General features: G+C 43.4%; 2 protein-coding genes across 2 annotated transcripts in view; both read right to left on the bottom strand.

Annotated features, from left to right (window-relative positions):
- The window catches only part of LOC137078301 (E3 ubiquitin-protein ligase TRIM39-like), a 163873-nt gene that overhangs the window by 60338 nt on the left and 80185 nt on the right, over positions 1-23350 (bottom strand). The gene's annotated exons all lie outside the window — the stretch shown is intronic.
- LOC137079135 (E3 ubiquitin-protein ligase TRIM39-like) overlaps positions 17502-23350 on the bottom strand; it is a 30108-nt gene continuing 24259 nt past the window's right edge. Inside the window, exons 6-7 of the mRNA XM_067447100.1 lie at positions 18762-18788; positions 17502-18455 (exon numbers count right to left, since the gene is read on the bottom strand). Of these exons, the coding sequence (XP_067303201.1) occupies positions 17929-18455; positions 18762-18788 (554 nt within the window). The 3' untranslated portion in view covers positions 17502-17928. The remainder of the gene's footprint in view (positions 18456-18761; positions 18789-23350) is intronic.

Genomic DNA, 23350 nt, shown 5'->3' with positions numbered 1-23350 from the left:
ACACACACACACACAGGCTAAATGTTTTGTTTTTTGCCATGTTGGTACTGTTTGGAGCAGGTCTTAATTATTTTGCTACTGTACTTTCTGGACTGGACTTTTTTTGTACAAGTTGAGTTGTAAATTAACTTACAGTTTGTCCTGCAAAAGTGCCCAAGTCTAAATTGAGCATAAATGCAAACACACAGTTGTGTATGCACATCATACACATACAGATGAACATACACACACACACACACACACTCGACACCAGGGGCCTATTGCACAATACTAGGACAAGGGATGAAGCTGGGATATTTTGGTGATCCTGGCTCAATTTATCCACTAATATGCAGATATCTTTCATTATCGTTCTTGGTATGAGTTTGCCTTCAGGGTACGTTTACATGACAGCTGTGTACTAAATTTTGCATAAAAATGACAAGATCACCAAGATATCCCGGCTTAATCCCATATGCTAGTTTTGTGCAATAGGCCACTGGTTTTGTTAATATTTTGGATCACATGTTTTTGTTGCCGAATTGATTTCGGACAGTTTTTTGTATAACTAAAAAAAATGTGTGTCTATATGCTTGACTTTTATTGATCACTGAAATAGCATTGATTGGAATGAAGTGGGTTCAATATAAAATTAAATAAATAAAAAGAAGCTTAGATGTAGTAAACTACTTTTGTCAACTTGCTGTAGCTTAGCTTGCTACATTTCCCAGGGGGGTAGCTTCAGTGTAGTGAAGCTTAATTTAATGTAGAGTAACTGGTAGCTTAGCTCACTACATTTTCCAAGTAGCTTGCCCAACACTGTAACTGAAGACATAACAGAAGTCACAATTTCTTATACCGTCCATTGTCAAAACAATCCCTCTAAAAAAAGTAGTTTTCCACACATGGCAAGAATGTTAAACACAGCACAGAAGTGTCCTGCATGGCAGAGACACATATGAATACAAACACACTCTAAATAATCAATATTCTTCAGTGATTACAAATTTTCCATCACACCTTCTATAGTCTGTTTGCTTCTTATTTATTAAATTCAGGCAATTGGTTGATGAAACATTGATTAAAATTAAGATACAATTTATACAAAATGAAATTCACTGGATAAAGTAGTATCGCCGCAACTTGTATCTGGCTACTGCCCAACACTGGCTGCATGGCAGAGCACTTGATATGAGACTTGGGTGACTCATGTTTTTTTTAATTTCCTCTAATTTAAGGTTAGTTGTTCCTCTAACGAACACGTTTGCATTTCCTGACTACGCGTAGGTTCAACAGTAGCCGCATTTAGCCTACAGATTTGCGCAAAAGTGTATATTTTCTCAATTCCGAGAAACAATTCCGAAATGACAGCATTTCCATTGACCGATGTTATACGATTAAAACGTATTTTTTCCCTCTCGTTATGTCGTACCAAAAATTAAGCCAAATATCGTGGTAGGTTTATGTATATCCCAGCCACCGCACTAGCCATTACTTTTAACAGAAGAAGATATAGGTGTCTTATTCAAGCATTAATTAAAATTAAATGGACTAAATGTTTGAATTTACATGGTGTTAACTCAGTTTTTTTTATTTTTTTTTTTACCAATTCGTTATTTTGGCTTTGAATTTCGTTTGTTAGAAATATGAACTGAATTTAGAAATGCTTTTAGAAATAAAAACATTGCGTTTACAAACAAAATAGTACATTGAAATGAAGACAGTGTTTGGAGTGGAGTGCATGCAAAATTATTTTATTAAACTAACAAGGATGTTTTTAGCTCTGAAACGTACAGGATATTCTTATATCATGATGAATTTTTAAATATCAAAGGCTGAATGAAAAGTTGATTTCTCAATTCATGAGCCCTTTAAAGGGATAGCTCACCTAAAAATGAAAATTCTGTCATAATTTACTCATTCTCAAGTTGTTCCAAACCAGTAAGAATTTCTTTCTTCTGCTAGGCACAAAAGAAGATATTTTGAAGAATGTTAACAAAGCAGATAGAGCAACCATTGACTATCATAGTTGGGAAAAAATGCAAATGTAGGGGCAAAATGTTTTCCTAGCGAACATAAAGTTTTTCGGAGAAACGCAAACAATTTGCAAGTGTATAGTTTGTTTAGAAAACACAAATGTTAATCTAGCAAACATACATTTTCTGTGGTAACATTTAGCTAGTGATCGTAAAGTTTCTCTGGGAACACAAACATTTAGCTAGTGATCGTAAAGTTTCTCTAAGAACGCAAGCATTTAGTTAGCGAACCTAAAGTTTCTCTGGAAACTTAAGCGTTTAGCTAGAGATTGTTTAGTTTCTCTGGTAACATAAACGTTTAGCCCGCGAACATAAAGTTTCTCTGGGAATGTACAATTTTTGCTAGCGGATGTCAAGTTTCTCAGGGGAAGAAACAAACTATTTGCAAGTGAATGCATAGTTTGTCGGGAGAAAATTAACATTTTGCTAGCAAACGTAAATTTTCTTGGGAGTGCAAAATGCTTGGCTAGCGAGCACAAAGCTTCTTTTGAGAACGCAAACGTTTTGCTGGCAAACGTATAGTTAATGTAAAGCAAGGGAGGTGCCCAACCCATCCAGGGTCCCGGTAACCGGCAGGCAAGCGCAAGGGTTAGCGGCCCTGAGACGGGCAGTCCAGGGAGAACAGGAGCTGCTCTGGGGGAGACGATGTTCGCAGGAGGAGAATCGGAGGGCCCTTACTGGTTTAACGTCTCTGCTGCTGGCTCTCCGGAGTCCAGCGGTACCCACATTTTCAATAAAACGGCAGTTTTCTCTCTCCCTGGGCCCCAAGAGGATCAGGTGGGCAGTGTGCGACGCCCCCGGGCCTTGCCGCTTCTTTCCTCCCCTCCCTTCGCCAGGGGCCAGCAGTGTGGGCACTGAGAACGCCTCCGGGTCTTCTCACTCACACTCTGCCCCACCCTGGAATACTCAGACAACACTCCTAGCCTCCCGAGTCGGTCTTCCCGAGTCGGTCCTCCCTAGTCGGTCCTGAGTGTTCCACATCCTTGCCTCCGGGCAGCGGGCAGAAGAGTGGGCACTGAGGAGGCCTCCAGGCCTTCTCACCCACACTGTACAAACCAGGGGTGCTCAGGCAACACTCAGGGCCGCCCCCGGGCCATCCGAGTCAGGCCAGAGCACTCCGCCTTGCTGCCCCACCTCGGGTACGTCTGTGGTGCTGTTGGTCCCGCTTGTTCGGTCTCTGGGGGCTTGGCTACAGCTCCCCAGGCCGTCTCGCGGGCTCATCTGTACCATCAGACTAGGCTACGTGATTCAGTTCGCTCACCGGCCTCCCAAGTACAAGGGCATCCTCTTCACCTCTGTGCCAAGCAGCGATGCTCAGGTCTTGCGGTCAGAGATTGATGTCCTACTGGTGATGGACGCGGTCGACCCTACTCGGCTAGCCCCCTGTCTTTCCCTTTACAGAGCCCGCTCTTTCGTCTCTGGGCATGTTCTTTCCCCCCTGGAACCAGGTTGGAACCACCCCAGAGACTGCCATATGTTCCACTACCCTGCTAGGTTAGTCCTTATGTGTATTCCGCCACCAATCCTTCAATGAAGGACGTGGCCCCGCAGTGTACCATCTCCCAAGACGGGCACGCTTCCCAGCATTATCCAGTAGTCACACTGAGAAGGTCTTGCAGAGACAGCAGTGACTGACCTCCCTGCTTGGAGCCCTGACTTCCGTACCATCTAAGATGGTCCAGTGTGCTCAAGCAGGACGCTGGAAGGGCCAGCCTCCTGGCATTTTGGTAGGGATCCCCATTCGTCGGTCAGTTCCGACGTACGTCGAACATGACCGAATAAAAGGGAACGTCTCGGTTACGTATGTAACCCTTGTTCCCTAACGTACGTCTCCGTTCCCTTCTTCAGGGAACAAGGGTTACATATGTAACAGAGACGTTTCTGTGCAAGCAGGCTCACTGGAGAAAATCCATACTTGGTAAGGCCCCAGGGCCAACTGTGTGCCAGAGCATCTGTGTTGAAGGTCCCGTCAATCAGGAAATAGAACAGCTGGCAGTGGGAGGACTGCTGGGAGGCAAACAGGTCTACCTGTGCATCCCCTAATCGACTCTAGATCAGCTGGACCATTTGGGGGATGGAATCTTCATGCTCCTGGAAGCATGAGCTGTAAGATGAAGCTGAGATATGTACACAACCATTGCAGTCGAACGGTCAGACTGAAATGGATTTCCAGAAATGCTATTTGAATAGGATTTCAAACTACATATTAATGTTGCTTGAAACGGATTTGTAAAAATCACATTTCATGGGATTTTTTTTGCCATTCTCACTCAATAAATATGGTCATATTTCAATTGGATATGCACAAAAAAACATATTTAAATGGAAAGTCTGAACATAGCTTTTGTAACTGTACAGTAGCAAAATTAGCTGTACAGTATATTCTGACAAAATATTTATTTCTTATGTGGCATGTAAATCACATGACATCCACAGCTAATGAACTGTGTGAACTTTTGTGCTGATTTCTAATTCACTACTTTAACAACTAACTAGTAACTCTAGGCTGCACAACCACAGGTATGACAGCATTTCAAATGTAAAATTCTTATAATTCTTGTCTAACTTGTGTATTTCCCCTTCAAAAACCTGTAATTTAAATAAATTCATGGTCATTTCCTTGTTTGTGTTTTGTCAAATATGCAGTGGTGTAAAGTAACGAATGACAAATACTCTCGTTACTGTAGTTGAGTAGGTTTTCTCAGTAATTGTACTTTGTTAAAGTAGTTTAAAAACAGTGTACTTTACTTGAGTACATTTTTAGTCCTGTATCAGTACTTTAACTGCGCTATTTTCCCTAAACCTGCTGTCGCTACATTATGTTTATTATTTTCCTGTCAACGTGATTGGCTAAGACGAATAATCCTGTGTGTCCATGCGTCACGTGCGTGACTCCCGTCAAATCAACCATAGCGTTGAGAGTGAGAGGCATGCGCGCTTTATAGTGCTGGCTACTGAATGAGGACAGCAAGCGTCAAATTGCCTTAAACAATTAATAAAAATTGACTGCAGAATATTACATTTTCTAATACTTGCTCAAATGGTACCTGTTCTGTTAGCGCTGCACAAGCTTGTGGTGCCATCTGCTGGAAACACTTCATTTAGCTTGATTGTTTGCCAGGCTTCAAAGTGCATTAGGCATTAACCGATCATCATTGCTAGATCTATGTCCCTTACATCGATTACGTTTAACATGTAAACACATTAAACCTGCTTTCTGTCAGCTTATTGAAGTGCATATTATAAAGAAATGTATTCTCACGTGGTGATTTAAAATTGTAGTCCATGTATATAGCAAATAACTTTCATAAAACATCAGATTTATATTTAAATATAATTTTAAATTGTATAATTAAATATAGTTTATTTATTTTTTAAATTGCTAGCAAAAATAATCAGTGGGGAAAATTGTGAGTTACTCTATTCTGAAGTGTATTCTTTTTACAGAGAAAACATCTATTGAAATGGGGCTTGAAAAGAAAAAACTTTCCTCTGAAATCTGATGATTTTTACTCACCTTCAGCATTAAATGAGCGCGAGAGAGACAAGAGTTGGTCTTATTCAAACTCTGTGTTGTCTGAGGATGCGCCACAGTCATCATGGTAACTGCCACTAGCAACTCTAGGCTGCACAACCACAGGTAAACTGGTCTAACTTGTGTATTTCCCCTTCAAAAACCTGAAATTTAAATAAATTCATGTTCCTTTCCTTGTTTGTGTTTTGTCAAATATGTAACCCCTTCTGATCGAACTGCCCGCTCCAAGCGGGACTTGAACCCGGGTCCGCCGGCATGAGAGTCGGACGCTCTAAGGAGGCTAAAGGCTGCAACCTCTAGAGTCAGTCTCTAGAGCATCTTTTGAGGTCAGAGGAGTGAGGCTTACTTGCACAGTGACTACTAGCTGGCCTCTGTTACATTTAAACACCCATAAAGGTTATAATGGCAGCTTATCAATAGAGGGCGCTGGGGCACCGCCCACATCAAAATTCCAGAAATATACATGTATACAAAAATTATATAAAAATGAAATAAAAATAAGAGTTTATTAATACAATGAGTTGGCTGGTAGTAAAAATCTGAGCATTTCATAAAAAAACGGCTTTAGTCGGTGTGGCAAGGGGGGCGTGGTTCAGCGAGGTCTGCAGCGGGAGAGAGAGCCGCGGGACGAGCGGTAAGTGAGTGGGTTGGACGCAGATTAATAACACCTGTCTCTTGTTCCAGTAATGAGCGCGGAGAGGGTATAAAACATCGATGGAACCGGAGACCAGGAAGAGAGAGAGATCGGACGGTTGATGCCAAACCCCCACAGAGACTGAGTAACCGGAAGCCGGAAGTGCCGACCCGGAAGTGATCGTGTGTTTATGTGAATCCACACCGCAGTGTGTGTTGTTGAGTTTTTGAGTTAAAATAAAAGAAGCATCAACCGTCCAGCCGACCCCCGTGTCCTCTTCCTTCCTCATACTATCGAACTTTGTTACACTGGTGCCGAAACCCGGGAAGGAAGCAGGACAGCGCCGCCGCCATGCAGATGCCCTCCGCCTCGCCATTTGCGGACATCATTACATCCCTCGCGGCCCTCCATCAGGACCAACACCAAGCCATGCTGGACCTTCGGGCAGACCAGGAGCGCCGCTTCGAGGCCATTGTCCGAGGCCAGCAAGAGGACCGCGAGAGGTTCCGGAGCTGGATCGACCGGGAGGTTCGCACCGAAGCCGCCGGGCTGACCAGCGCACCGGTCCACGTGCCCCTGCACAAAATGGGGCCACAAGATGACCCGGAGGCCTTTATTGACTTGTTTCAGAAGGCCGCGGAGGCCTGCGGGTGGCCCCGGGCACAGTGGCCGGTGCGCCTTATACCACTTCTGACAGGGGAAACCCAGGCGGCCACACAACAGTTACCGGTGGCGAACCTCCTCGAGTACGACGACCTGAAGAAGGCCATCCTTCAGCGGGTCGGCCGCTCCCCGGAGCAGCACCGGCAGAGGTTCCGCTCCCTGGAGTGGGGAGAGGCTGGCCGACCCTTCGCGATGGCCCAACAGCTCCGGGACTCCTGCCGCAGATGGCTCCTGGCCGGCGGAAGCGACGTGGACCACATCGTCGATCTGGTGGTACTGGAGCAGTTCATCGCTCGGCTCCCAAAGAAAACTGCCGAGTGGGTCCAGTGCCACCGGCCCACGTCGCTGGAGACGGCCATCCACCTGGCGGAGGACCACCTGGAGGCGTGCCCGGGGGTCGGCGAACCCCTTCTAACCTCTCGCTCTCTCTCTCCCCCCTCTGTATCTCCCTCTCGTCCTATCCCTCTCCCTAGGTCCCGCCCTCCGGGCCCTCCTCGGATTCCCCCCAGAGGCCGGGGTGGGATGGGCCCTGGACCGTTCGGGAGTTTGCGGGCTCCGCCCAGGGGGGCGGGGCTGCTGGGGGTGGGGGGTGACAATGGCTCTGGTTCCACGCCCTCCCCGCGCTCATTCTCCAACCCACTCCCCGCCGCAGGGGCGGCGGGTAGGCCTGGGCTGGCCTGCTGGCGGTGCGGTGATCCGGATCATTTTGTGGACCGATGTCCGATGATGGACATCGGGACAATGATCCGGATCCCGGACGTCCAGCGGACCACCCCCGATCAAGCAGGAGAGTACCAAATTCCTGTAAGTATCAAGGGGGGTACATATCAGGCCTTGGTGGATTCAGGATGTAACCAAACCTCGATCCATCAAAGCCTGATGCAGCCTGGGGCATTGGATACAAGCCGCATGGTTAAGGTGCGGTGTGTGCACGGGGATGTGGTGGAATATCCGGTTGTCCCAGTCACGATACAGTTTCGGGGGCAAAAGCATAATATAGAGGTGGCGGTTAGTCCACACCTCCGGCATCCGCTAATTCTGGGGACGAATTGGCCCGCCTTTACGGCTTTATTGGGATCGTTGTGTGCGGATGCCGCTTGGGAGAAAAAGGCGAGGAAGGGGGCGGTGCGAGTGCAGCTTGGGGAGACTGAACCGGGACCCTCGGGGACAACTCCAGAGGAACCGAGCGGGATTGAGAGACTAATTATCTCGGACCGCGATGACTTTCCTCTGGAGCAGTCACAAGATGAAACCCTTAAGAACGCTTTCCAGCAGGTCCGATCGATCGACGGACAGTCTCTCCAACCTGCCTTACCTGTCTCCTATCCTTATTTTGCCATAATAAAGGATCGGTTGTATCGAGTGACCCAAGACACTCAGACAAAGTTAGATACAACCCAGTTGTTAGTACCAAAGAGCCGCCGGGAAATGCTTTTCCAGGCGGCTCACTCTAACCCGATGGCGGGCCACCTGGGACAGGCGGCCACGCTGAATCGCTTAATGACCCGATTTTTTTGGCCAGGCATTCATGACAATGTGCGCAGGTGGTGCGCGTCTTGTCCTGAATGTCAGTTGGTGAATCCACTGGCCGCCCCAAAAGCGCCATTGCGCCCCCTTCCGTTAATGCAGGTCCCCTTCGAGAGAATTGCGATGGACCTCATCGGGCCATTAGAGCGATCCGCACGCGGGCATCGTTTTGCGTTAGTTATCGTGGACTACGCAACACGATATCCGGAAGCAGTGGCTCTCCGCAACATCTCTGCGAAGAGTGTTGCGGACGCACTGTTTCGTTTAATCTCCCGAGTGGGGATTCCGAAGGAAATCCTCACTGATCAAGGCACGGCGTTTATGTCACGCACGTTAAGCGAACTGTACGGATTATTGGGCATTAAATCCATTCGAACAAGCGTCTATCACCCACAAACAGACGGCTTGGTCGAACGATTTAATCGCACTCTTAAATCCATGATCCGTAAATTCGTACAAGAAGACGTCAAAAATTGGGATCGGTGGTTAGAAGCCCTCTTATTTGCTGTGCGGGAGGTCCCGCAAGCCTCCACGGGGTTTTCCCCCTTCGAGCTTCTCTACAGACGGCAGCCCCGGGGGGTGCTGGACGTCCTACGAGAAACTTGGGAGGAGGGGCCTTCTTTGGCCAAGAACGAAATTCAGTACGTGCAGGACTTGCGAACAAAACTCCACACCTTGGGGCGGCTATCGAGGGAGAATTTGTTGCAAGCCCAGGACCGCCAGAGCCGGTCATATAACAGGGGTACGAAGCTACGCAAATTCACACCGGGAGAGAAAGTGCTCGTTCTACTCCCTACGTCGAGCTCGAAATTAATGTCAAAGTGGCAGGGGCCGTTTGAGGTCGCACGACAGGTAGGAGAGCTCGATTATGAAGTGATACGATCCGATAGGAACGGGGCACGTCAAATATCCCACCTCAACCTGCTCAAAAAATGGAATGAGGTGGAATCAGTGTTGTTGGCAACGGTGATCGGGGGAGAGGATGATCTCGGGCCAGAGGCGAGCATTAAAGCACAATCAGTCGTGCTGGCCCCTGGGGGTGATCACCTCTCACCGTTCCAACTCACTGATTTATCAAAATTACAGGCGGAGTTCGCTGACGTGTTCTCGCCCCTACCGGGACGTACCGACTTGATTCAGCACCCTATGGAGACGGAGCCGGGCGTGGTAGTTCGCAGCCGGCCGTATCGGTTGCCTGAACACAAGAAAAAGGTAGTTCAGGAAGAATAAGGCGCAATGCTCGACATGGGAGTAATCGAGGAGTCCAACAGTGACTGGGCGAGCCCGATAGTTTTGGTCCCCAAATCCGACGGCTCGGTCAGGTTCTGTGTGGACTACCGCAAGGTGAACGCTGTGTCGAAATTCGACTCATATCCAATGCCGCGGGTTGACGAGTTGCTTGATCGGTTGGGCACGGCTCGATTTTATTCGACACTGGACTTAACCAAGGGCTATTGGCAGATCCCCTTGTCTCCATTGTCCAAAGAAAAGACAGCTTTCACCACGCCGTTTGGATTACACCAATTTGTCACGCTTCCTTTCGGCTTGTTCGGGGCGCCCGCGACCTTCCAGCGACTCATGGATAGGATTTTGCGTCCCCATGCCGCATATGCTGCTGCATATTTGGATGACATAGTGATTTATAGTCACGATTGGCAGCGGCATATGCAGCATGTGAGGGCGGTCCTGAGGTCGCTGAGGGGAGCGGGGCTCACGGCCAACCCAAAGAAGTGTGCGATTGGGCGGGTGGAAGTAAGGTATCTGGGCTTCCACTTGGGTCATGGACAGGTGCGTCCCCAAATTGATAAGACCGCCGCAATTGCAACCTGTCCGAGGCCCAAGACCAAAAAGGAGGTAAGACAGTTCTTGGGGCTGGCGGGATATTACAGACGGTTTATACCAAATTATTCGGACCTCACCAGCCCTTTGACTGATCTTACTAGAAAGGGGCTACCAGATACGGTCCAGTGGACGGAGCTGTGTCAACAGGCTTTTACCCGAGTTAAGGCTGCTCTATGTGGCGGGCCGCTTTTACACTCCCCTGACGGCTCCCCGGCCTGAGTCGGGCGGTGGGGGTATGTGGCAAGGGGGGCGTGGTTCAGCGAGGTCTGCAGCGGGAGAGAGAGCCGCGGGACGAGCGGTAAGTGAGTGGGTTGGACGCAGATTAATAACACCTGTCTCTTGTTCCAGTAATGAGTGCGGAGAGGGTATAAAACATCGATGGAACCGGAGACCAGGAAGAGAGAGAGATCGGACGGTTGATGCCAAACCCCCAGAGACTGAGTAACCGGAAGCCGGAAGTGCCGACCCGGAAGTGATCGTGTGTTTATGTGAATCCACACCGCAGTGTGTGTTGTTGAGTTTTTGAGTTAAAATAAAAGAAGCATCAACCGTCCAGCCGACCCCCGTGTCCTCTTCCTTCCTCATACTATCGAACTTTGTTACAGTCGGTTAACTATTTTATATGTTTCATGCGGTTTCATGGGCGAGGGACGCCGGACTATCTGATTCCATAAATCTTCGAGCAGCATGTGACCTGAAGCTGGTCTCTAATTGGTTTTTTTTAAAGATTCTCCTCCTGACTCAGGTCACTGCGTCCCTGGAGAATCAGAATTGCATACATGTTATTTTATCCAATTTGACTGGTTCTCTACTTTTTACCTTCTCCTCTGGACTCTCCTCCTCTATAGGATCAGTGCTGTGAATCTTGCGTTCAGCGTTCTGCTTTCTTTCATCACAGAAAACTGGAGAATCACTGGAGGACGCCATGACTGACAAAACAACGAAGAGAAGCAGGAGAGCAAGTTTGATTACACTAACACTCAAAGACTTGAAGTATTTCTCCACTGACGGCCCTTCAGAAGTAGCTGTATATTCTGAGAGAAAAATCAATGTTTAGTGATCTCTAATGTGGTCTCTTAATTTTTTTCAGAGCTGTATTAAAAACCTTTCACTCAGCAGACTGATCTCAGATAAATTATACTCTAACAGACTTCTCTATGCCATAACTATACTAAAATTAATACAATGAATAAAAAAAAAATAGTTACGCATTTATTGTTTCCTCTGAAATCGAATGATTTTTACTCACCTTTAGCCAGTGTTGCCAGATTGTTTGATGATTTCCAGCCCAAAAGCTCACTAAAACCCACCCAATCCAAGAAAAAAACGGCCCAAATTTTGACTAATAAAAATAAAAGTGATATAATTGTATTGCCATGTCAGTCAAGATTGATTAGCACCATTTTATTTCCTTAAAACAAAATAATGGTGACACAAAAATATAAATAAATATATTAAAAAAATATATTAAAAAAAGGTTCAAAACATGGCAAATACATTAAAAAAACAGTCATGTATAACTAAAATGTCCAAGTGGAAACTGTCAAAATCATGAAATTAACCGATGATGACACATATAGGCTATCATTTTCAAATGTCAACAGTAAAATTAAACTATTTTAAGTGCAAAAAGTGCCCAATATAAGTGATTGGAATAAACAACGTCATTCGCAGGGCAGGCATTACACACACATTAATGCACACACACCACAGGCAAAATGATACATTCACTGATACATACTTTATGATAATCCTACAACCAAAAATGAACAAGAATGCATTTATCTTTGTGTTGTGCTTCTTTAGACAGAACTACAGTAACGTTATGTATTTCGTGAAGTAATAAAGAACATAACACAGAACAAATTGCTTAATTGTTGAGTCAGCAGCTGTCGGGACGAGTAGAGCGCTATCTCTGTTTAAAAGGTGCATGTCCTGATCAGTGTGCACATGATGGACACAAGAGTCACACAGTATATTTGAGTCATTCAAATGTGCTCTTCGATTTGGTTAAAGAATCTTCGAGTCACAGCTGTAAACCACGTTTTTAGAGGTTTTTTTTTTTTTCCACTAGTCTCTGCCACTCATTACTGTATATTTATTAGTGATGGGGAGTCGACTCCAAAAGAGTGGATTCCTCGACTCTGAATAGCCCCAGAGTCGGGGTCGACTCCAGTACAGGAATCGACTCTCGGTGGTGTCGACTCTGTTGCTGTGTCCGAAATCGCTCTATTTTACTGAAGCTCTCATCTAAAGTGCATGGAAGTTGAGTGCATTATAAGCAAGGAAGTGAGTGAAATGAAGCGAGCCGTGAGGTAATACACTGACGTCGTGTAACGTTACACCGCGTCAGACAGCTGTTGCAGAAACTTTGTCACACACATTTATTTGAGTGCTTACTTTAGAAATAAAAAACAATCACAGCGGCTTTAGTTTGTTATAGGCTTTCTCCATGCTAGCTTTAGTTTAATTGATTGTAGGCTATTATTGCAATAAATATAGATTTGGTTTTCCATGGTTACCATGTGTTTATTAAACCATAAACCATAAATCATAAAAATATCAAGAAGAAACACATCAATAGTGTGCATTATTTTGTAGTATCTTTAACTCACCTTTTAAGACAATGATCATGTGCGTTTAGCGCCATCACTCGACAACATCTTTTTTTGTGACTTTTCCTATAGGTTATAGATACTGAAATGTTGATAGCCACGAAAGTCATCGCTAAATTGGATTAATTTGGATGGCCATGCTAAAAGTGTGCGGTTTTAATAAGAGGATTTTAGGATTTTGAGTTGGGAGGAAATAATTTAAGGGTCTAACAACAGCAAGTTTTTCTGATTTCTAACCCTGTATTGATGTAAAGTAAATGGAGTTGAGGAGTCGATTCCATAGACTCCCACAGTGGAAGTCGGCTCCAAAAAGTCGACTCCAAAAAAACCTGGGATCCAACAACCCTAATATTTGTCACTTTGGCATAGCGATCACTTGAATATCCAGCTACAATTTCATGCTAAAAACCTGTCATTAATGAGCGCGTCTCCCTGCTGATCGCTGATTGGCTGAAAGTACGTGCTCGTAGGCGACGTCAACCCCTACGCCAGCTGACTCTACGCTGGACCTGTGTGTGTCATGATGACTGATTTTATGGAGTGATATGATATTTTATGATATTTAAAGAGTGAACATCTTCCAGAGAGTTGATATTGTCTTTCTGTGTGTCAGTGATGTGGAGAAGCTTGCGACGGTTCCACTGATGGAGAAGTTTGTTCCCACCGTCTCCGGCTCTCAGAAGCTCCTGCATCGATGGACTGCCGTCAGCTCACTCAGGTGCACGGATTCACTGATATTGAGCTCAAACCAAAGTCAAAAACACTGGCATTGTGAAGCCTTCTAATGCTCTCGCTTCTCTTGAAGAATATGCACTCGATTGAAGAGTCATCAGCACAGAATTATAATATTAGTATTTTCTTTCACAATTTTTATTGTTGGATAAGAAAACATTTATTCAACAATTAAGATTGTTTTATTCTTCTCATGTCTGTCTGTTGTAATATTTATGTGAGCAGATGTTCATGAACTTTCATTTTCTAATGTGTGAACATAATAATGAACAAGCTGTTTAGATTATAATCAATATCAGTTATAGCACTGAAATCTTGTCTTTATTCAGATACTGCAGTTATTACAATATAACATATAACATTATAACATATAATATAACATTTCAGAAGACATTCAATATTAACAACTGAGAGAAACACTCTGGAAAGTTTGGAAATGCATATAATGTAAAATGTCATAGTATACCTGAAAGGCAAAGACAAAAGAAATATATCATATAACCAGGGCTTGACATTTACTTTTTTGCTCACCAGCCACCGTGGCTAGTGATTTTCCAAAGTTACTAGCCACTCCGCATTTTCACTGGCCACAATTTTGCAGTTTGGAAATTACATTTTATATGATTAAAGTTGACTTTGGCATGCCTAAATTACACTCTAAAAAATGCTGGGTTAAAAACAACCCAAGTTGGGTTGAAAATGCACTAACCCAACAATTGAGTTGTTTTAACCCAATGGTTGAGTTGTTTTAACCCAGTGGTTGAGTTGTTTTAACCCAGTGGTTGGGTTAAATGTTGCTTAAGACAACCCAATTGCTGGGTAAGAACAACTCAACCATTGGGTTAAAACAACCCAATTGTTGGGTTGGTGCATTTTCAACCCAACTTGGGTTGTTTTTAACCCAGCATTTTTTAGAGTGTACTTAATTTTGAGTCATTTTACTTGATTTTGAAGATTTAAAACCCTTTCAAACTTTCACATGCAGAGTGAGAGCCTACTCTACGTTAAATTAAGCTTCACTACACTGAAGCCACCCCCCCCCCCCCTATAGGAAATGTAGCAAGCTAAGCTACAGCAACTTGGCAAAAGTAGTTTACTATATCTAAGCTCGTTTTTATTTATTTAATTTTACATTGAACCAACTTCATTCCAATCAACGCTATCTCTGTGATCAGTAAAATTCGATAGACAAAAAAGCAGATAGACATGCATACTTTTTCAGTTAGGCTATTCAAAAATTGTTGAAATCGATTTGGCAACAAAAACATGTGATCCATAATATTAACAAAACCAGGTGGCGAGAGTGTGTGTATGCTCATCTGTAGCCTATGTGTATGATATGTGTTTGCATTTATGCTCAATTTAGACTTGGGCACTTTTGCAGGAAACTAAGTTAATTTACAACTCAACTCAGATCAGCTCAAAGTAAGCTACAGTAGCAAAATAATTAAGACCTGCTCCAAAAAGTACCAACATGGCAAAAAAACAAAGCGTGCCTATATTTGTGTGTGTGTGTGTGTGCTCTCCATGGAAAAGTTTCATTCATTCATATGAAGAGGTGGCCAGGCTGGACCCCAATGCTTTTAATAAGAGGTGTTTATTCAAGAGACACAATAGATTATTTTAAAACTTGAAGATGATTTCTCTTTTGTCACCGCGCGGATGACGCGCGTGCAACAGCGAACTGAGCGCTCGGAAACAAACGTCAACTACTAGATAGTGCGCGTATCCAGTGCACGCGCCGAACCCGTCTTTCCGCGCTCATTGCCAAGGGAGTCCTTTGAAAGGCTCGTGCGCATCTGTGCGCGTCTGCACGAGGCAGAAAGGAACGTAGAAAGTGAAGTATATCTGCGACTTGGCAGTTGGTTTCCAATTTGAGCTTGATCTTCAGAAATTTAGCGACGCTACTGCCCAACACTGACAAGGAGAACTGATTGTGCGTGTGACAGAGCTTCTGCACGCTTTTGTTGTCATTCAGCGCGATTCCGCCTATCCCGCCTTCACTTACTGCAAGTTGATCGTTAAAGAATTGTAAGACAATTTTAATTTTGTGATACGACGGTCTTCGCATTTCATTTGGCTGTAGGCTGAAATTATATTAAACCCGCCAAGGTGGCTAGTGGGAGTGGCTGACTTACCCGCCACAGCTGAAATCTACCCGCATTTGGCGGGTTGGCGGGTGTTAATGTCAAGCCCTGCATATAATATAGATGTGTAACAAATATTTCATTGTATTTGATGTTTTACATTTACATTGATGCATTTAGCAGACGCTTTTATCCAAAGCGACTTACAACTGAGGAGTGCAGGAAGTGATCCGTCAAGAAGGAACACAAAAAATGCCCTAAATACAAAGATTTGGATATTACTCAGAGTAAGAAAAGAGGGAAAAGAAAAAAGTAAAGGAGGAAGATTTTTTTTATATATATATGAGATTAAGTGCTCATGGAAGAGATGAGTTTTTACCTGTCTTTTGAACGAAGCGAGTGATTCTGTCGTGTGTATGGAGGACAGAAGATCGTTCCAACAACTAGGAACGGTGAATGAAAAAGTCCTGGAGAGGGATTTCATGCCTCTCTGTGATGGTACCACAAGTCTCCGCTCATTAGCTGAGCGAAGGCTTCTGGTGGGTGTGTAGACGCGTAGGAGTGAGTCGAAGTATGCGGGTGCTGAGCTTGTGGAAGATCCATAAGCAAGAGTCAGAGCTTTGAATTTGATCCGGGCAGCGAGTGGTAGCCAATGCAGAGATGAAGAGAGGTGTGACATGAGCCATTTTGGGCTCATGAAAGGGTTGTGTTCAAAAAAATAGCAGTGTCTACCTTTGACTGTACAAACTCAAAACTATTTTGTACAAACATTTTTTTTTTCTGGGATTTAGCAATCCTGTGAATCACTAAACTAATATTTAGTTGTATGACCACAGTTTTTTAAAACTGCTTGACATCTGTGTGGCATGGAGTCAACCAACTTGTGGCACCTCTCAGCTGTTATTCCACTCCATGATTCTTTAACAACATTCCACAATTCATTCACATTTCTTGGTTTTGCTTCAGAAACAGCATTTTTGATATCACCCCACAAGTTCTCAATTGGATTAAGGTCTGGAGATTGGGCTGGCCACTCCATAACATTAATTTTGTTGGTTTGGAACCAAGACTTTGCCCGTTTACTAGTGTGTTTTGGGTCATTGTCTTGTTGAAGCAACCGTTTCAAGGGCATGTCCTCTTCAGCATAGGGCAACATGACCTCTTCAAGTATTTTAACATATGCAAACTGATCCATGATCCCTGGTATGCGATAAATAGGCCCAACACCATAGTAGGAGAAACATGCCCATATCATGATGCTTGCACCTCCATGCTTCACTGTCTTCACTGTGTACTGTGGCTTGAATTCAGAGTTTGGGGGTCGTCTCACAAACTGCCTGTGGCCCTTGGACCCAAAAAGAACAATTTTACTCTCATCAGTCCACAAAATGTTCCTCCATTTCTCTTTAGGCCAGTTGATGTGTTCTTTGGCAAATTGTAACCTCTTCTGCACATGCCTTTTTTTTAACAGAGGGACTTTGCGGGGGATTCTTGAAAATAGATTAGCTTCACACAGACGTCTTCTAACTGTCACAGTACTTACAGGTAACTCCAGACTGTCTGTGATCATCCTGGAGGTGATCATTGGCTGAGCCTTTGCCATTCTGGTTATTCTTCTATCCATTTTGATGGTTGTCTTCCGTTTTCTTCCACGTCTCTCTGGTTTTGCTCTCCATTTTAAGGCATTGGAGATCATTTTAGCTGAACAGCCTATCATTTTTTGCACCTCTTTATAGGTTTTCCCCTCTCTAATCAACTTTTAAATCAAAGTACGCTGTTCTTCTGAACAATGTCTTGAACGACCCATTTTCCTCAGCTTTCAAATGCATGTTCAACAAGTGTTGGCTTCATCCTTAAATGATTCACACCTGTTTCTTCACAAAATTGATGACCTCAGTGATTGAATGCCACACTGCTATTTTTTTGAACACACCCCTTTCAACTAATTGCCCAATTGCACAGCCTTAAGAGCGTGCATATCATGAATGCTGGGTCTCATTTGTTTTCTGAGAATCTACTGAACCTACTGGTAACTTGTTTGCTACGTAGCAATAAAAAAATATACGAAAAACCTTGATTATTCTGGTTAGTCATATTGTACTGCTATTATTTTGAACAATACTGTATATTTGTAAGTAAAATCTACTTTATTGAGGTTTAGTGCATAGTCTTTTTTTAGGGTTTTATTTACAAATACAAATTTACATATTTAAAAAAAAAAAAACTGCACATCCATATTTAATCTTTTTAGATTTGATTATATATACATTTGTTCGCTTTACCAGACAGGTGTGATGATCAGTGGTGTTGAGTTTCCAAGGTTTAAGCCTGGGTTTAAAAATGGATAGAGTTTGTCAGTGAAAGTCTGACCAGTGAAAGAGCAGAGATGAGATCTGGACTTCACGTCATAAAAAGAGACCAGACCCTCCTCATAATCCACAAACACACCCACCTTATCAGGTTTCACTCTCACAGATACAGAGACAGGTGGATCAGCAAAAATTAAATATCTATTATTCTGCATCAGAATCAGAATCCAGACTCCTTTATCAGGAGTCAGTAGTAACTCCTTCCTGTTAACGGATTCTCTGGCCACTCCTAACTTCCAATCATCATTTCCCTTCACCTGCACCTCAAAGTAAAATCTCCCTGAACTGAATCCCTGCTTTGCCATAACATTAATGTCTTTGAATCTCATTGGGTTTGCAGTGACGTCCTGCCTAATGCCTTTAAAATAGACTTGTGTTCCATCATCAGACAGGATGAGATACGGATTCGCTGTATCAGGATCCAGAGTCACATCCACTGAGAGAGATCAGACATTATCAATCAACTTCAGAACAAACATTTGCATGTGTATAAAACATTTATATTACTTTATTTTACAGTGTCATTGTTACATGTTACCTTTACTTACCAAAGTAATAACAGTACATTATGAATAATTACTTGCAACTAACCCTCAACCAAACCCAAATCATACCCTATAGTAAGTCCATGTTGTTAATTAATATTACTCAGTACTTTAATATTTAATTCCACTGTAACAATGACATCTTAAAATAAAGTGTAACTGCAAAAGTATTGTGTGTGTATTGAAGACCACTGTACCTGCAAACTTCTGAGCCCACGTTAACCCTGTGAACACAGATGAGAATATAAAGATGAATTATTAATAGGAATAATTTCAGGTTGACAGTAAGTTTCTCTCTATTGGCAGCATCAGTGGTGTGTAAATGTTGTTCGTCCATCCGTTTGTAAAACAGAATGCAGAATGTGTTTAACATAAATGCTTTTACAGTAAAGGTCTATGAGACAATCAGACCAGAGGATTGAAAAGCAGAAATGCCAAGCTTGTATTTTTATTAAAGCTTTAATCATTTCTAATTGTTGCTGTTGAGTCTAAATTGTCCTCGTGAGCTGGGAAAACTCTTCAGGCAGTTTATATTGCTGTCAGACTTCCAATTGTGTGTTTATGACGTGATCCTGTGCTCACGTGTGTGTTTAGTTTGGTCATTTGTCGGCTCGTTCGAGACCTTAAATGGATATTTCACCCAGAGAGAGAGAGAGAGAGAGAGAGAGAGAGAGAGAGAGAGAGAGAGAGAGAGAGAGAGAGAGAGAGAGAGAGAGAGAGAGAGAGAGAGAGAGAGAGAGAGAGAGAGAGAGAGAGAGAGAGAGAGAGAGAGAGAGAGAGAGAGAGAGAGAATAGTGAAGAGCTGTAATGATACACTCACTCGCTCTGCAGATCCACCTGTTTTTATTCTGGGTTTGAGTTTATGTTTGAGCCCTATCTACACTACAAATGACTTCAAGAACATCATTATGGAGCTCAAAATACACAAATATTATAATAAGCTTTAAGCTTCCTAGAACAATTAACATGTCTAGCCCTGCTTTAGGTAGCCTAGGTAGCTTTATGTGTAGCCTAGTCAGATTTTAGCCATAATATTAAATATATGTAATTATAATACAATAAAATACAGGATGTTCTCTCTCATTTGACAGAAGATCAAACCTTGAAATAACCCTGAGCAATAAAGCCAGAGATGAACAGCTTTTGTAAATGTCTTATCTGTCCTTTTATGTCAGATTTCTTGTTTATTGACCTTCCTTACCGGAAGTGAAGCGCGTTCCAGGCTGTTGGATATAGCGTTGTATTTGAGGTAAAAAAAAATGATATAAATACGGCTCGATTTCACACACAAACTGAACCTTTTGTGTCTTCAGATATCAATGAGTCGTCATGAGCCACAGGGCTCTGTGTGCACGTTGTCTAAGCATGTTTTTTTTTTTGCTCTCATAGAATTGTCACCCGTTCACCCCATTATATGACCGACACACAGCAACGGTTGAGTTAAAAATCTTCATTTGTGTTCTACTGAAGAAACAAACACACCTACATGTTGGACGCACACTCTTCAGGTCGCATAATTTAGTAGAAAATAAATAATAATGACCATTCTCTGTAAAGAAATGAGACATGAACATGAGAATTTACCAAGATCTTCCTAAATGTGCGCTCTTGTCTTTTGAGCTAAAAGCTTTAATGAAGCTGTTTAAAGTAGCCATGTTATCACCATGGAGCAGATGCAATTCAACGTTTATTATAAATATCAGTTTATGTCACTTGATTATGGCCTGGGTTAGGATTAGGAGGCTATTAGCCCCGGCTGGTCTGTTTATAGCCCTCGCTCGCACTGGCCCGATAGTGGAAATGCGGCTAATCATTTCTGACTAGCATAAAACTGAACGAATCAAACAAACATAAATGGGTAACAGAGGGCTTCCCGGCCAAGCCCAATGGAAAGCCCAGCCATGCAGACAGTATTACATCATATATCAGATTTTGTGAAGATATTGTGTCTGAAACTAAAACTAAAAATTTTCACAAAAAACAAGCCCTCAATAACAAGGCTAGTAATTTTACCTCCACTGTTGCCTCTCTGCTGGATCCACTCCAGTTCACATATTAGAGAGAAAACAGTTACTAAACATCTTATGTTTATCCTAAAGCAGTTGTAACTGTCAAAGGACATGTTTTTTGTTGAGATGGGTATTTTATAGCCTGACAAGTCAGACCCACATCAAGATGTTTGGTCTGGAAACTCCCCATTGACAGCTCAATCCGAGGGGCGGATAAACGGTTGTCTTTCAAACTCCCTCTGCACGCGATAGGATAGCGCTACACCAACCAGAGCAACGAAGGTGAAGCAGAGCTCCTTGATAGATTAAACATTCGCCGTATCCGGTCGGCAAAACTCCGAACACATCTTCCCTTTTTAAGAATGACTTCAGTGCCGTTCTTTGTTCTTTTCTCAGAGAAAAGCTTAACTTCAAGTCTTCCAGAGTCGCGGTCAAAGCTAATTCGAAAGACCGCCGTTCGCCAGTTTCTGTGTTTACTAGAAGCACGCAAACGCAACTCGTCCGTCGTCATTATGGCCCCGCCCACCGACTCTATACACGATGTGATTGGCCCGACAAGAGTTAGGGGAATACAGCTCAGAAGGGTATTGAGAGTTGCTAGACGATACTTGCTGGCAGATTAAATTTGCTGCCGCTAGGGTGCATCTAGATTTCTTATGTTTTTGTTATAAATTCAATAATTTGAGTTTATTCATTTAATTAAAACAACAACAAATGTATTTATAATGTATGCTCTTTGAAATGTTTGAAGTTGGGGGTTTTTGGGTGGGATTTATGAGACGTAATGTGTCACATGACCCGGTTTTGAGTTGGGACAGGGTCTGCGTCATTTGGAAAGGTCGAGCATTAACACAGAGAAATTAAATATGGCCTGAAGAGAGTTGTTTTGTCTGCTTGGTCTGAGAGGTGCACGCGGTAATGTAACTTTATATACTTCATAATGACTATGGTGTTGTTTTGTATTGCTTTATGTGCGCAATGTGATTATTGTGTTAATGATGTTTACTTCTACTTCATGCTTAGCTACTGTTCGGACGCTCCTGCTTACTGCTCCATGCTTTGCTCTATCTCTTCTTTATTTTATCTCCTAATTTCAACTTCAGCAAATCAACACAGTACTCAAACAACAAAGCTTGACTTCAATGATAAAACTAGGAAATCTGGTGACTGGATTACTACAAAAAAGCTGAATATTTCATACGACCAGCCTCCCACTGCCATCAGCTTACATTCCAGAAGGGAAAACACAGCTCCCTACTTTCAAAAGGATAACAAAAGGATAGGAAAGAGACTCTTCTAGTTCAAGAATCTTCTTGCTGCACAAACTGCCACAGACTTTTACAATGGATTGCCATTCTTGAAACAAAGCTATTTGCAGAACCACCAATCCAGACCAATCACACAGCAGAGCTTCTTCACGAACGCCCTCTGCACACAGCCGGTGAGTCCCATAAATGTAGTGCTACTAAACAGATAGAGAAACAAGTAACTGATCAACACACTAATCGATGGCACAAACAGGAGGCAAGACCTAAAGGCCCTCGAGACATCAGATTGTCACGAGGTACATATATTGCTGCAGTAGCATGCTCTACCCCAGACACAAGGATTGCAAACACGAATTTCCCCCCACCGTCTATACACCTTGAAAACAGATTTGAAGTATTATGAATGTGGGTGAGAAATCCCCAAACGTAATAAATGTGATCAAACACAGACTGAATCAGCCCGCAGCTTACATTGATACTAACAGGCACTCAAGGTCGAGACAGCGGTCCTCAGCTCAGAGAGCAGCCGAGCCAAGGACTCTGATAGTGGGTGTCAGAAACATTAGCAGCAGGGATACAACTACATGCTGCCTACCACAAGTAACAGTTTCTGATGTAAACAGGGAAATACAGAACATTATGATGTAACATGAGACTGTAAAACAACTTATCATTCATGTGGGGAAGAACGATATTAATAGAGAGCAGTCAGAACTCATTAAGAGGGATTTCAATGAACTTTTTTGAAACATTCTTCAGTGGACCACTGCCAGCAAGAGGAACAAACAGATTCTCACGGTTGCTTGGGCTTAATTAATGGCTGCAAAAAACCTGCATGATGAAGGGACTGAACTTCATCGACAACTTTAATCTCGTCTGGAGTCAGAGACAACAGTTTACATCAAATTACCTCCACCCAAACAAACTTGGTGTAAGAGTGTTAAAGGACAATATTTATTTCTCCCTTTATCATCCTTCAGCTGTGGTCAGCTGAGTGTGGCAACACACTCAACCTGGATAGCACACACACACACACACACACACACACCTGGACAGAGTATCGACGACCACAGGACTTCATTTCTGCACCTGAATTGACATGCGATTGACACATCCAACAAGGATAATGTTAACACCACGCAGACACAACAACCACTGCTCAAACACAAAAAATTCCAGCTGAGCCCTGCCCACAGAGCTCACCACAGACAGACTGTGGCAGATTACAACTGCTCCAAGATTCAGTGACACAGATCGAGGCACTGAACCGCAATATCTCACCCCGGACTGCGGAGGCACAGAAAGAAGTGGGCATCATCGGGGGTCAGACTAGTGTACTGTTACTCTTTATGACTGGTCTGAACATTAAGCTCGATGAAATGTCTAAGTCAATCCATGACCTGGACGAGGACATATTTCAGCCTTCGAAAACAACAGGAAAACAGCCCCCATCACCAGACATGTTATTCCTTTTTCCAGCATCCCTGTTTTCGATCGATCCCCGTTATA

The sequence above is a fragment of the Pseudorasbora parva genome, chromosome 6 (genome assembly GCF_024679245.1).
Source record: "Pseudorasbora parva isolate DD20220531a chromosome 6, ASM2467924v1, whole genome shotgun sequence".
Classification (NCBI taxonomy): Eukaryota; Metazoa; Chordata; class Actinopteri; order Cypriniformes; family Gobionidae; genus Pseudorasbora; species Pseudorasbora parva.
This window is presented reverse-complemented; position numbering and strand designations above follow the sequence as displayed.